General features: G+C 32.8%; 1 protein-coding gene across 3 annotated transcripts in view; it reads right to left on the reverse strand.

The window, feature by feature from the left end:
• LOC125060651 (histone-lysine N-methyltransferase PRDM16-like) overlaps positions 1–16,623 on the reverse strand; it is a 143,616-nt gene that overhangs the window by 25,041 nt on the left and 101,952 nt on the right. For all 3 annotated transcript variants that reach the window (XM_047665641.1, XM_047665639.1, XM_047665642.1), the window contains one exon: positions 15,143–15,552. In XM_047665641.1, coding sequence (XP_047521597.1) covers positions 15,143–15,552 — 410 coding nt within the window. The remainder of the gene's footprint in view (positions 1–15,142; positions 15,553–16,623) is intronic.

Below are 16,623 nucleotides of genomic sequence, written 5' to 3' on the forward strand. Positions count from 1 at the left end.
TACTTTTTACACTTTATACTTGTTACTACTTTTTCGATCGACCGTAACACACCTGTCATCTAGCGGGGGGCCATCTTGATAAATAGCCTAGAGCGGTCAGAAGTCTTGATCAGTCTCTGGGCATGGGGTCCACCCATTAGAATATACATGAACTTTAAAATAAGAATAGGTAGAAAAAAAAAACAAACTAAAAAAAAAACAAAATCCATGACATATTAAAAAAACTTAAGACTTATATATATAGTCATATTATTAAGAATATATGATATTACTAGCTGATCCGGCAAACGTCGTTTTGCCATGTAATAACATTTATAATACAAAATAGAGGTTGATCGTAGAGGGGTGAAAATTAGGGGTTGTATGTATTTTTTAATGCTGTATCATAAAAAAATATCTAAAAATTAAAAAAAAATTTAGGGGGATGAAATATAGATGTTGTCCGATTCTCAGACATACCCAATATGCACACAAAATTTCATGAGAATCGATCAAGCCGTCTCGGAGGAGTTTAACTACAAACACCGCGACACGAGAATTTTATATACGATATTATTAATTTATAGGTTTAATAGAAAACGAATTATTTCGAAGGTGCGGGCGCTAGGTAGGTACCCTAACCGTATCAATTATTGTGAATTTTTAAATTTCTCAGAATACAACCAATGTGGTTTATACTAACGTTCATTCATTCTTATTCCATTTTTAAAGTCTTGAAGTATAACATGAGCTTACCAACTCCTCAAATTACAGATAAACGTAAGTAAAACAAGGGTTCTAACCCACAATTTACAACAGACACTTCATATGCATACAGCAAACCGAGTATTAAATATAATTTTACTTATTCAAGGAATAATAATGCTTGTTGTAAAGTAATTGGGGCTGTTATCGCATATTTTATTTCGATTGAGTCATAATACAATAATAGGCTGTATTTTTGTATTAGAGGGGTTTGTGTTTACGTAATGTTCAATTGATCTATTGCTTTGGTGAATATAGTTAGTGGCCATCGCAAGCTATCGCTCATTATACCGCACTAGTATTAAAATGTTTTAAGTTTATATTTGATAAATGTTTTATTTCATACGCGATAGATACATATAGGTACCTATATTCGCGTTTCGTGCATAAGTATAGTTTGTTGTTCAAAACATAATTGTTAGTTTGGAGATGACATACTTAAAAATGCTAAAAATATTCTAAGAGCTCTAGTTTCTAATTTTAAATCAAATCAAACAAATACAGTCTCTGCTACTTGTAATATTTTAATTAGATTAAAAAAATAAGACTAGCCCCGCTTTCTCTAAAAGACATTATCTTTGTGGTAAGCACTATCTATTTATTTATTTATTTGCACTTCGTTGCAAATAAAAGAAATATAATACATAAAAATTATAAGGGATGCAACGGGCGGCCTTATCGCTAATAAGCGATCTCTTCCAGGCAACCCTAGTTAAAGAGAAAAACTAAAAAAAAAAAACAAACATGATGCTTGCGAGAAGTGCAGAAACAAATGTTATATAAAAAAATATTTATATATATAGAACCTTAATCTAAAGTAATACAAAAAAAAATAACAACCTAAAAACATAAAAGCTAATCTTACAGATTCATGAACAGCGAATAGTGATGCAATGAAAAAGAAAAGGAAACACAAGAATTACACAAGTCACGATTGATCAGGATAGGATAAGGTTAAGAAATGTTTATACAGAAGAGTTTTAAAAGATGACAGAAAGGTCTACTATCTTCGTTATTCATCTCATAAGTCTCTTAATTACGTCTTAAAGAACGAATGAAAAATTTGCCAACACAATACCAATTTGTTAACACTTAAACGATAACTGATAAGACATAACTAATGACAAATTGAATTCACGAGGCGTAAAATTAAATCTCGATCCCCAACACTGAAAATTACTCGAAAAATAAAAAGCATCTGTTACACAATAAAGATATCATAACAAGTAAGGTATTAATCAAAGGTTGGGAAACCCTCCTTACGCGTCAACAGCAAGCCTTTACGCAGCATTTATCACGTTATTAAAACTACGTCGGGTGTAGTAAAAAAGATAATTATCTTAGAACCCTCGTCTTGGGTAGGGCTGGGCTTGCGGAGATTCGAATTTTGAATTCGGTTGACCCGACAAGTGCCACACTTAAGTACCAACAGGATTATGTTTAAACGTTGTGTTCGAGTTATACATTGTTTGGTAAAAATAGTACTCCTAATATCTTCTAAATATTTTAAACATTTTAAATTGGTTTTTATATGAGAATTCGAATTTTGAATTTTGACCTTTGCGTCTCTGTCGACGAGTGTCTAACAGTTTTATCAATAAAATTAAATGTTAAGTCGTGTTTGAATATATAATTAATTTGATAGGATTGAATTGTTTGGTAAAAATTGTACTTCTAATATCTACTAAATATTTTAAACATTTTTAATTGGTTTTTATAACTGAGAATTTGAATTTTGAAAATTGACCTTTGCGTCTCTGTCGAGGAGTGTCTAACAGTTTTATCAATAAAATTATATGTTAAGTTGTGTTTGAATATAGAATTAATTTGATAGGATAGAATTGTTTAGTAAAAAATTGTACTTTTAATATCAAGAGAATGTTGAAATATATTTTAATTGGTTAATTAATTAATTTATAAGTTTAATTTGATAGGTAATGTTAGTTATAATGATAGGTTTGATATAATATACATAACAAATAGTTTTTATAACAGAAAACACAATTGTAAAACTCTTTTTAATTGTGTCTTAATCCAGCCAATATGAAGAACTAATCTTAGATGATTTAGTGTCGTCGGAATTTTTTGTTCATAAAACTTTAATACAAAACGGTCAACCCTATCTGATGTGCTGAAGCAGCACATGCAACCGATCAGTCATCGATGAACAGTGGGCAGAGGATGGTCGCGGACACTGCGACACTGAAATATGTGTGTCCGCTGTACACGACACTTATAGATGGACATTGTTAATTAAATTTGGAACGGAAAATTCGAACGTCATTTGAATTTAAAATTCGAATATTCAAATAGATACCTTGACGGGCAAGTGGCTTAAAATGTTAATTCCCGAATGATAATAATTAGAATTTGAATGTAGGTGGGGCTAAGTTCAAATATATTTAAAGTCTATATGTTTATTCACCAGAATTACATACATTATCTGTAAACTAAGCCAATACGATTATGTCGAATATGATATACACAATATCGCTACTGTGAACACCGCGAACATATAAAGATGCTGATAGTGTCAGAGACAGTATTCAGTGGGACGTTTATATGTTATGGGGATTTGTGTAACATACTGATTCTGGCCCTTGGTATCGCTCACAATCTTGGCCGTCACACATATCCCCTAGGTACATAGAAACCCAGTTCTTAGTGAACCCCGGGGTTTGCTTACTCCCAAAAGACTTTAAGTAAATAGTAGGTAGTACTAGTAGTTTTTCTAATTTATTTTAAAGGTACACTGCCACAGGGGCCAAACTTTTAAATTTGTTTAATTTTTTATTATTAATTATTATTATTTTGGTTAAGAACATTGTAAATAATATATTTGATTGTTATGTTTAGTGACATGAATAACAATATTTATTATATCTAATATAGGAGTTAGTATCATAGATTGTAATAGGTTCAATAAATGAGAAAAACAAATATCAAAATCGCATTTAATTATAAAAACCGCTGCGGTATTTATCATCCGTATAAACGGAGGCCGGAACCGCACTGCAGATTATTATAAAAACTGAGTTTGTAATTTAAACGAACTGCGGTAGATCTCATATTTTCCGCGGAGATCGCAATTTCCCAGAATACTCGGAAAAGCTACAAATGTTCGCGACTCGCGCCGGAAAATTACATTTCATAAATTTTAGTGATGTACGAGAACATTTATCGATGTTTATTGTTACTTTGGTTTTCGCTAATGTTGCAAACATTGTAATTGTTAAAGCTGTATAAAGAAGACTGAAATAGAAGATAAGAAGTTTAGTTTCTAAAATACAACGCTTTTAGAAACTAAACTAAACAAAAGCTTTTATTTCTAATTAAAAACAATTATGACATCTTTTAAGAATTAAAAATGGATTTAATGTAGACAAAAACAATGATGTCAAGAGATATAGATTTGTCCTGAAAAATATTCTGATAATAAATATAATTAAAAGACGTGTTGGCCTAGTGGCTTCAGTGTGCGACTCTCATCCCTGAGGTCGTAGGTTCGATCCCCGGCTGTGTACCTATGGACTTTCTGTGATGTGTTTTAAATTTGCTCAAACGCTGAAGGAAAACATAGAGAGGAAACCGGCTTGCCTTAAACCCAAAAAGTCGAAGGAGTATGTACAGAAGCTTGATCACCTACTTGATATTAGATCATATACAAAAATCTGAGGCCCGGACCTAAAAGGTTGTAAGTATTTAAAGCATTCTTATGATTTCAATAGAAGTAATAGTACAACAATCGCGTTAACATTGTCTGTATTATAAACTTTGTAACACTGTCACATGCGTCTATCTATCTATATGTTATCTTATCTATCTATTCCGTGTATAACATCGATCAAGGCGCATCCCTAGCCCCAACTGAAGAGCGGTTGGTACGAGCGGCTAACACGCGTCGTTGCGCGAATCATACGTCTCGTTTCACAAGATAACAATTTGTGTGCGGGGTTATTTACCCGTGCACGCCTGCGCCAAATTGGACCAACTACATATGTGGCCCCGTTTGAAGAATATACATTTAATTTAAACTTTGTAGGGGAAAATACTTGTTTAATTTAACGTAAGAAGCCTTTGGGAACCCCGGAAGGTATCTTATTTATTTATTTATTTATTATATACATGATCTTAAATAGAAAGAAGTTGGTATGGTGGAAACACAAACTGGACACAGTTTTTCTGTCCACCAGGACGTCAAACATATTTAAATAATTAACTTATTACATAATTAGGCCAGTGACATACTATACAATATCTATCTATCTATATCTAAAATACATAATCTAACAATTTTCATATTAACTGTCTTATAAAATAAACTCTGTTAGAATGTTTGTGTGTAACAATTATTGAATGTACTAGATAAAGAGAAAACTAGTTTTATTTATAGGTATGTTAATCACATACTATATTTATTAAGAATCGCATATGTTGCAAACCGAAGACGGCTGGACCAATTGGAGTATTTTTTATTTAATTTACTCTGAGGAAGTTTTTTATTGGAAAATATAAAAAAATATATATTTAGGGAATTATTTATGTAGCTACTAAAAAGTTAGGCAAAGTTAAAAATCATATTGCGAAATGAAGTAAGTTAATATAAGCTAAGTTATAGCCAAATTAAATTTATGAAAATTTGTTGGATATGGGAAATAAATTTAAAAATCAAATTAGAATACATTGTCTTCTATTAGCTAAATTTCTCTGAATAACTCAACCATTCAAACGCTTTACAAAACGTAATTTAAATTACGTTAAAATTTCCGGCGCTTCAAGAAAAAGTACCTTGTAACCCTCAAGTTTTTCTATAAGCCACATTTCAGCGTGAGGAAGCGCGTTTCCTTCACTTGTCTTCGCTATCAGCAGGAAAAAGTATTACTTCCGGCTCTGACAGCGACCACCATTTTTATAAGGAAAAATACGTATTTTATCGAAAGCTTTGTAACTTTAACACCCGAACAAATTATTGAGAAATTAGAATATATTTCTTCGGTCACGTTTCGACCATTAAACGGAGACAAAACGACCTAATTCCTTAAACGACAAAATATCCACGAACTGGCGATATCATTGCGCAAAAAAACACGAATTTGCTGGGAAATGCTACGCGATTTTGAACCTTATTATAAGGGCCGTGGTGTTTTGTTTATCAGCCGTGGGTGTCAAAATGTGATGTCCCATTGATCTGGTATTAATGGCACCCTAGGGGTTGGCACAATGTACGTCCATCGTTTGTTCAGTGATCGCCACCGCTATTGTGGATATTTTTGTGTTATTTGTTTGTGAAAATAACAAATAAATTGTCGATAATATATTTATAACTACTATGAGTAGTTTTAAAGCATACTCTTCTATCAAGGGTGTGACACAGATACGATACGAACAACAATTTTGTTTAACACACTACTTCTAGGTACGCCTTTTTGGTATTTTTGGAAGCCTACCAAAATGATTGTTATTGGTATTATTATTTATTGATTGGTACAAGCCCCCAAATTATACTATAAATTTAAATAGTACCTAAGCATTACAAAGTTTATATCGAATAATATTATTGGGTACTTTAATTTTTGTAGTTATTTTTATACCTAAGTGTAAAACGGTGACTTTTAATTCCATTTAATTATATTAATTCCAATCTTAATATATATAAATTACGTGTCACGTTGTTTGTTCACTATGGACTCCGAACCGAAAACTACCGAACCGATATCAATCAAATTTGCACACCGTGTGTAGTTTGATCAAACTTAAGAGATAGGATAGCTTACATCTCAATTTATACCCGCAATATTATTTTATTGCAATATATTTGTTTATTATTTAATAGTCATAATTGTAACAGATGGCGCTGTATTGAAAGTACCATCGTTTCACATAAGCTACAATTTAATGGCATAACCACCAAAAAGCATGGTGGTCCCCATGACTGGTGTTCTCCTACAGTTTCCCTGGAATAGTTTTTTTTTGTATTTTTGTTAAGTGTATGTTTGTGAATAAGGTAATAAAGCATAAATAAATAAATAAATAGTTTACTACTATGTAATATAACAAAAACCTTAGCCACTGCAACGCTTGGCCGGTCTGCTAGTAAAATATAAATTTCTGTTAAGATATATGTAGAATCATCAAAAAAAATCTCTAGAATACCTTGTACTAAAACTTTCTTCGCAACATTAAAAGACACAAAGGAGTGTTTAATTTCTTCATCTGAGCACATCTGGACGTGTTAAAACGGATTAACCAGAAGATTACAAGCAAAAAACATTCAAAGACACCGTCGCCGTGACAATTTTTGAGATCCCGAATTATTCGGTTAGTTTTTTTTTGGATATCAATGCTCCCGTTTCGCGTGACGAATGGGGTGATTGAGGATGTATTTTATGGGTTTAACAGTACACACCACTATTTGACACAACTTAAAACTCAATAGGACGTAATAAAACATTTTTTTTTTTTTATAGAACGGGGGGCAAACGGGCAGGAGGCCTGATGTAAAGTGATACCGCCGCCCATGGACACTCTCAATGCCAGAGGGCTCGCGAGATTATCTCAAGATTCAAATATAAACAAAACAATAAGGTATTTTCGGAGCAGTGTTGGCCTGGCTTCAGCGTGCGGCTCTCATCTGAGGTCATGGGTTCGATTCCTGTGCACCAATGGACTTTCTATGTGTACATTTAACATTCGCTCGAACGGTGAAGGAAAACATCGTCATCGTCATCTTAGATCTAAGAAGTCGACGGTGCGTGTCAGGTATAGGAGGCTGATCATCTACTTGTATATTAGATTGGTAATCATGTTACAAATACAGAAATCTGAGACCCAGACCTAAAACTGTATTTTGATAAATGAAAGACTCTGTTAGTCAGCAGTGAAAGCAGATCAATAACTTTAAAGAAAATAAAGAAGAGAGGATACCCACCAGAAAGTTGATGGAATAAGAGGGATAGCGGGGAAGGATTGGACAATTGTGGCGAAGATGAGATACCAGTGGAAGAATTTGGAGGATACCTTCACTCCGTCGGAGGTCGAATGCTAATGGTTAACATAATGGACTTAATGTAATCTAATGCAGTACTCGAATAAAAGCTTTTTTTTTCAAATACTAAAACGGCCGCTTTAATGATCTGCCTATAGCTATTTAAAAACAACACACATGTCACACATTATATACATGTCAAGTATATAAAATAGCTGAGTATTATTTTGTTTATTCAACAAACACTAGAAAAACATATACAAATCGAATATTTTGACATCCAATAGGTTATATTGCGTCAAAGTAAAGCTCTTGGCATCCCACGCATCAACAAAGCGCCAATTGTAAACGTGTCATAACCTTACCCAATAATTGGTGCATATATCGCATTGCTTTCGAAATAATACGTTATTTTGTCTACACGGATGCTGGCGATGGTATTCTAGTGGCCAGAATAAAATGAACTCGCAAATCTCTGAGCCGTGTTTGGCTCGGATTGAATTTCAGGGGAGAAACGTGGGCAGAGAGGTCAGGATACAGTGGGCGGCTGGTTACATTGTGGTTCGAACGTGCCGTGGCTTGAACTCGAAACGCTATTATTGTTCTGGCCAGCTCAGATGAAATATTGCTCCAGTGCACTGTTTTGCGAACGAAAAATATTTCTGAAAATAAGAAGCCGCAGAGACATTCGTGTGTAAACTTCGCAATGCGATTTTATTGCACCGCACTTGTATACAGCCATTTCACATTTAAAAACGTTAATTATTACGTTGAATAAATGTTGTGTCCTTTTGAAGCGCGTCCATACTTTAAATGTTTTAATAGGTTCATAAGTAAAATACCTACTCATTTAAAGAACTTTTTTACCGGATTGAAGTTATATATTATTATAAATTTACAATTATTTTACACAATTTTAAATTTAACCGTATTTCGCGTGCTTTACAGCGTGCGTAGTCACGGTGACTGAAGACAAAAGGTGTTGAATGTCAAAAAGTATCACAGCTGTAGAAAAAGTTGTATTATCTGTATTTGTTTCCCCGGAGTTGGTATCGATTAAAAGATGCAGGGTTTTGGCAGAAATGGCTCACGGTGTCCTCAATTTTCGCGGATTGTTTAACTTGAGATTTTAATTTGGATATTATTGGATCCGGTAAAAAAGTGTTTTCATTAAATGTGTAAACGTTATGTCAATAAAAGACAACACTAAAATACCTACTCGTCGCGTAGTTTGCTTATTTTGCCGAAGCCGCGTCCAAATTATTTGAAAAAGTCTATTGAGTATGAGGGTGTGCAATTATTTATAAAATTACCATCTAAAATTCGTAATATTAGCGCGGTTAACCAATTCAAAAGGGCATTAATGATACATATCAGAATGAGCCTAGTAGACTAAAGTTAGGGCGGCTGATGGTGACGTGTTTCTTGTGAAAAAAAAATACATTTTTTGGAATGAGAAATAAAGGTCTTTAAAATACTAAGTAAATACTTTAAGATAGCGCTGTGTTGGACGTTAGGCCGACGTGATATAGATGAAAACGAAATTAATTGATACTATACAATCCCTTCGCAAGTTAAATTAACACATATAGTATTGAACATCAAACGGGTAAATAATATAATCTTTAGGGAAACAATGAGACTAAATAATTAATTTAATTTATTATTAATGAGTTGGGCTATCTGTGGTATTATCCTTAATATTATCCTTAAATTATTTTGCTTTTAAACTAAATAAAAATAATAAATGAAGACTAATTTTAAATTAATTATTTAATGATTAAACCTCAAAGGCCAAATTCTTCGCAAAATAGGTTACAATTAAAATTCGAATTTCGAATGGATTTGACGTTTGAAATCCACAGAGCAACAAAAATCGGTAATTTTTAATCAAATCGAACCCCAAGTATGAAACATTTCCCAAGTTGGGGTGAAATCCCTTACCAAGATAAATTTCTATCACGCCTGGAGATTAGCTGGCATTGTACAACGGTGAAAGATTAACAGATAAGTGTCTTCTTGTTAATAATAATGTTTGGATAACTCGATGGGGTGGAAATGGGTACAATTTAATTGCAGACGAAATTGGCCATACATCTATAATGTAATTGATTTTAAGGTTATTTAAAAATTGTATTACATTTAATTTCGGAGGAGTTAGTTATATGACAATTAAATTGTATTAAAATTACCCTAAACTTTAGTCACATATATATTATATTCGGACTGTAATTGGCACAGAGTATAAACATATCAATGAATTTTAAATTGTTAGAAGTTACTGCCCGACCTTTTAAAAAGGTTACGTTAAAAATAATGAATATTAAGACAATGACAATTACATTTTACGCAAATATTTTTAGACCTAGATAGCTTACAATAGCTGGAAATTACCGAATCAGACAATGTAGTGCATGAATATTAATTTATGACAAAATGTACAAAAATTGATGGCAGAATTGTCAAAATTTTTAAAAATGGAACGAAAAATATTTTTCTTACCACAGATAAAATTTAAAAACAATGTTGAAACGGAGGGAAAGTGTTTCTGTTTACTTTTTGAATATCGAATACTGTTTGAAATGAATTCCAAAACTGATACTTTTGCATTTAAATCCGCCTGTGTCAGACCATCTGCACTATTGTAAACGGAGATACGCGGATCGTATTAATATTTTTGCTTTTTATTATTATTGCAAGTACAATAGTGTCAGCCGCCTACCGTAATGAAGATGTAATGGGTCCTTAATCCTTTGCTGAAGGGGTGGCTAGTTATGAAAAGATGTCACACAAATTTGACAGATATTTTGACATTAATGCAACGGATTCCATGCGGCCGAGATTAGCGCATTCGAAATTTAAAATTGTGATTGATTAACATTACAACTCGTTTCGTTAATACATTACTGCTTTATTTATAAATTATTTCTCTAGCATATTATTAGATAGTAAGAACTTCTACTGAAATTTATTTGTACATAGAATTGATCTACTAAAGACCCGGCACTGTAAAACACAATTAACATAATCATATTACCATAAAATGCATTTGGATATGAATTTATAATTAAAAAAACAAATTAATTCAACAGAGCGAACTGTATTGATATCAAAAAATAATTTTCCATGCTCCAACACGGCTCTCGTTAAAGTAAACAAATAAAAAATTCATACCCAATATCCTTTGTGAGCAAATTTATTCAAAATATTGCAATTAACAAAAAACATTTGCAAATCGAACTCTATCTCCCTAAATGAACAATCGAATCAAAAATTATAATTTTGATTGACACTTGCCAATAAACTTGTTATTTTAATTCACATCTAAATTATTCATATCTATAAGATACGAATCTGTAACGCGATTAAAATTAAAAACGTGAGAACTTTTTGGTGATTTCGCATTGACAATTGACGTAAAAAGTTGCCAATCAAGTTTGAATTTTTAAGTACGAATTCGATGACATCCCGCATTGTCATTTCTAACGGTGGGTTTTTTTAGAAAAAGTGTAAAATCAATGTTGACGGGGGTCACGCCTCGACCGAAATTAACGTTATTTGTACGCAACCTTTTATTGCACTTTGACATTTAAAGAATTTTTTGCGATCTTTATTGAGATATCTGTGAAATTGTGGCTTCAACTACCCCTTTGACGGTTTAATCCTTTTAAAACGTCTTTGTTAATTTCCAGAAATATAAGGATTTTATAAATAATAATAAACTAATATTATTATTATTTAGTAAATTTCGTATTTCTTAATATTCATTTAATAATTAAAACATGAGTTTAGTCGTACGTGACATTTACAAGTAGTTTTTGTAATTGACAACTCCCCTTTGTAATAACCACAGACATCACAAAGCTAAAGCCATCAAAGAGGTTCTAATAGAGCGGAAATGGCTTGGTCAGCGACCACAGATTGGCGTATTTACTGGTATAACACGTTCAAATAAAGAATGTAACTATTAATATTTAATTATCTCGTATTAGTATAGCCGGTTTATTTTAGTCGGTTTCAAGATGTCTCTTTTCATCACAGCGTAATCACTGTTTGTCAAAAAGAGATGTAGTACGTTAGTTAAAAGAGTGCAATTAGACAGTTTTACGTATATTAAAAAAAGACAAGAGACTACGTTTGTTCTCACTTCGAGCGTATATATATTAATGTGTGTGTTCGTGGATAACTTCGTCGTTAAACTGATTTTGATGATTATTTTGTTGATTATTTTTACTTTTCATAATCAAAAAAACTATTACGTCACTCCTACGATTTAGTTTTTTTTAAGTGAAACTTCCTTAGGCGCATGAGGGTAAGATTTTTACGGAACGTCACGAATTTGTGCAGTGTTTTTGTCGAAGAAAAAGGAGAGAGTTTAAAAGAGAGTGAGAGGGCGAATTACCTTATAGAAATTCTATTTTTAAAATTAAAATTTCGTAAAGAGAATTTATGAAATATTAGTATTTTATATTTTAATGCAAATAATTTATTGAAATCTCGAATTGTAAATTGAAATGCCACGTGTTTTTATTATCGAAGAAATAAATTTAAAAAATTAATTTATAATTGGTATTAATTTTCGACACTTTAATATTTTAATGACAATTAATTTACTAACATATCTTCCTTTTTCCCTCCCTCTAAGTCTTGGAAATCTAAAGTTTTAGATTTGTATAAATATGAACAAGGGTTAAAAAATTAGTTTGCCAAAAAAGTTTCACTTCTGACATGTGTACTTTGTACGCACGCACTTTATTTTGTTAAAAATTAGTTATATAAACATATACACTCGGTAAATAGCTATATGACTCACAAATATATGTACTTAAAACCGATTCAAGCTCCTAATTAATTACAAAAACTATTTTAATATTATCTTTAATGCAATGACAACTATCGTTAGTGAATGCACATTACCAAGAACCCCGAGGCGTGGCGTTATCTTCTGGGAGGAAACGGAAATCAATTGTCTGTCGCGATTCCAGGATTACGCCAATGTAGCAAAAGTATTGAATTACATTCGCGAATTCAAAGATATATTGATAAGCTTAAAGCTGTCTTTTGGATTATCCGAGCTTTTTTTCTAGAAATCATTTCAATTGCTAAATTAATAATTGTATGGGTTTAAACGTTTAGCGAGGTCTAATTTGGACGTCCTAAGTTCGATTCCTGGCAAAACAATCTCACTGAATACTTTAAAAAAACTTTTTTTATATAACAGGGGCGAAGGCAGGAGGCACATCTTATGTTAAGTGATACATCACGTTGCTAGAAAGCTCGGAAGTGCGTTGCCGGTCTTTTAAAAATTGGAACGCTCTTTTAAAGGACACAAAATCGAAAAGTGCCTGAAAAGTCGCTCAGTTGTGGGACGGACGGTTATCATAGCAAATATTCAAATATAGTATATTTTTAACATACATGAATAACTTTATAATATATTTATAAATATAACTGGCTTGCCGATTAATTATTAGTGTTTATAGTACTTCACATTTTTATGTAGTGTATGTATACGAAATCTCACTAAAATATTAATATTAAATTAGGTACATAATAAAACAATCTTACAAATATATTGTTCTTCACGATTATTTACAATTCAAAAGATACTTTTTCAATGATATTCGAGACATCTCATAATTGTTGGTGTCGCATTGCAGTCAAACCACGCCATTGTGATGAGTCGAAGCGCGAATTTAGTTCCGGTCCTTGCTCTATGGTTTATTAGACTATGGTTTTGTGATGTCTATGGCGAAAAGGCTAGCGTTTTTAAGATCGCTTTTATTTGGCAATGTATTTATAATTGCTGTCTTTTTGAATAAAGTTTTTTGTAATAAGTTTCCTTTAAAATTAATTCGATCAAATAAATGTTACATTTTATTAATTAGATAAAAACTTTCTTAATGACAAAATTCATATATCGCTAGTTCCCACACTAGGGAGTCCCTGTGTTGCAGGAACTAGATAATAATTAGTCAGTGGTACATGGTACATTATTTAAACAGTTTTTTGAGAAAAAGTAGATTTAGTGTTACAAATAATCACTAGTCTTAAGACACGTGTAAATGTGTAATTATGTGAATGTGTGAGTGTGTGGATGTATTTAAGAGTTGTTATAAGTGTGTGCTATGTTTATGTTAATTTTTGGCACGTCAGAGTCATGCCTATTCTGTTGTTTATTTTATTATCTACACATTTCTACTGTTTATTCTCGACATTTTATAAGAATTCTTAAGTAAAGAGCTTTAGAATACTTTAAGTTTTGGCTTAATGCGCTTAGTATGAGAAAATACGAAAGCAAATTACCAGTACTTATACACAAGCGAAGTCAGTATAGAAATAACTAATAATAATATTACAATCCTGTCACCAACAAAACCAATTAGGCAAAACGATCAAGTGTCAAAAAAACTGTTAAGTTGCTCACTTGAATTGAGACCAATAAAGTCCGTACTTTATTGCGCTTCTCCGACATGTTTCAAAACTACCAAATTTTGGGTATTATTTATGAACACTTATTCCGTTTTGACACTTAACTGAGTGGTCTGTTAACAAGGATCAACTGTCACCTTTTAAAAACAAAAGCAATCTACAAATAGTTACGTGCCTTGTTTTTTTGGGCCAGCGGTGTGTTGCCGACCTTTCAATGGTTCTAGCTTGTGTTGATGTAAATTCTATGATTGCTTAAGTTGTAATGTACAACAGTTATAGTTTTAATGCTACCCCGGGAAAATCCATTTGCAGTAGGGTTTTAGTGGGTTATGCGTAGGGCTTAGTCGATGGTCGATTCCCATATCCTATCCATATCATTATATCGAATGTAAAATAGCTTTCATCTTCGGTTATCAAATTTTTAAAATATAATTGTATCAAAATTAAACTTTTTGTGTAATTTTATTTAAAAACACCTTTGTTCATGTAATTTACACTTATTTAGTTATAATTATAATTTAGGATTTTTTTTTATGGCTCTGGCACGATTTGTGCATTAGCCAGCGTCAAGTAATTTTTTATAATTCGTGTTTGTCTTTAGAAATTCGACCGTGTCCTCCATTTACGGTTTTGGCACTCGCCCGGTACCGCACAACCCTCCCAAAGGCTGAGAACAAATTTAAATTAAAACTTGCCCTCGAACCGGGAATCGAACCCAGTACCCCTCACCTAGCTGCCGCATAAGGCCGCTAGGCTATGAGGCCCCTATTTAAGATTTTAACATATCATTTATAACATAATAGTGGTTTGTTATCTATGGAACTTGACCTAATTCCCTATTTTGACTGCTATAGTATAGTTTTCAAATCAAGGTTTATAGTTTCATGAGTTAAATTGTGTGTTTGACAATTGACGTTTCAGTGTCCCATTATTTAAGGCGATCATTGTACAGACTATATAATATATTAAAAAGTAACTCACCTCCCACGCGTATCTTCTATCTAACGGCTGCGTTTCCCATTTACCATTAAACGGCCCGTACTTCGTACCACTAGTTACATTAAAACGCGCGTAAATACCGCCAGTTTTATATATCAATTCTGGTGGTACATTATCTGTATCATCGTACTTTTCATCCTTTCCGTTCGGTATCTTCAAGTCGTGGTCTAGAAACCCTGGGTTTTGCATGTCGCTGTACAAACGCCCGTAGTCGCTATAATTCTGTGGAAGGTATGTCTCGGGTAGACCAAAGTCGGCGCCATAATACTCTCTGCTATCAATGCCGGGTACCATGTTCTCTTGTTTTATGTGTACTAGGGTGGGCGCAGTTTCTGATGCTGTGGATTCAGACGGACTTGGTGGTGGGCTGCCAGATTCCTGGCTGTCTGCTGCTGTAAAGGAAAATAAAATTTATTTATTTACACTTTATTACCTTATACAAAAATATACATATAAAAAAGGAGGTTATATTAATTATAAGGCAACGGGCGGCCTTATCGCTAACAAGCGATTTCTTCCAGGCAAAAAAAAATCTTTGCATTTGTTAAATAGTATTTTTTATACATTTGGCACACACATATTGATATACATTAATGTTAAATTGGAGATTTCTAGTCTAGGCTAGATGATTGATAATAATTATAAAAATAAACAGTAGCGCTACAACCATTTAGGTCTGGGCCTCAGATTTGTGTATCTGTTTTGTGATTATTTCTCAACCTAATAGGCAAGTGGGTGATCAGCCTTCTGTCAAACGACTTTTTGGGTCTAAGCCATGCCGGTTTCCTTACGATGTTTTTGCTTTACCGAGAAAGTGTTAAATTTTACAGAAAGTTCATTGATGCACAGCGGGGAACCGAACCTACGACCTCAGGGAGAGTCGCACGCTGAAGCCACTAGGCCCAATCTATATTTCATTAAACCAGACAATTATTCACTATATTTCTGTAATGTTATCTACAAACCACGATTTGTAGTTTTTAATTTTATTGAACGTGAACAAATGAGCAGCAGGCCATGTAATGTTAAGTGTTACCGCCCATAGACACTCTCAATGCCAGAGGGTTCGCGAGTGCGTTGCCGGCCTTTAAAAAAAATCTTTTAATCACCTATAGTTTTGTTATTATAGTGTCATCATGTTTAAATTGTTTAGTTAATTAGAAATGTTGATGTGTTTAAACGCGCGTGCATATAATAAATAGTTATCTTCTGATATCCATAGTCCAAGATTTTATCTATAGATATTCGCCAATACCTTTATCTTAATCGCAAGCATCCTGACGCGTTCTTATTACAGACATAAAAAAATGATGGAATGCAAGATGGTGGCATTATGCCTGATTTCCGCTGACAACAAAGCATATCCGCTTGTCTCTTGTGTCTCGGAGCATCCCTCCGAAATGCAAATGAACTACATAAAGATATTTCTTTGTTTCTTTTATCCTTAATGAATAAAAGAAATT

The sequence above is a fragment of the Pieris napi genome, chromosome 22 (assembly GCF_905475465.1).
Source record: "Pieris napi chromosome 22, ilPieNapi1.2, whole genome shotgun sequence".
NCBI lineage: Eukaryota > Metazoa > Arthropoda > Insecta > Lepidoptera > Pieridae > Pieris > Pieris napi.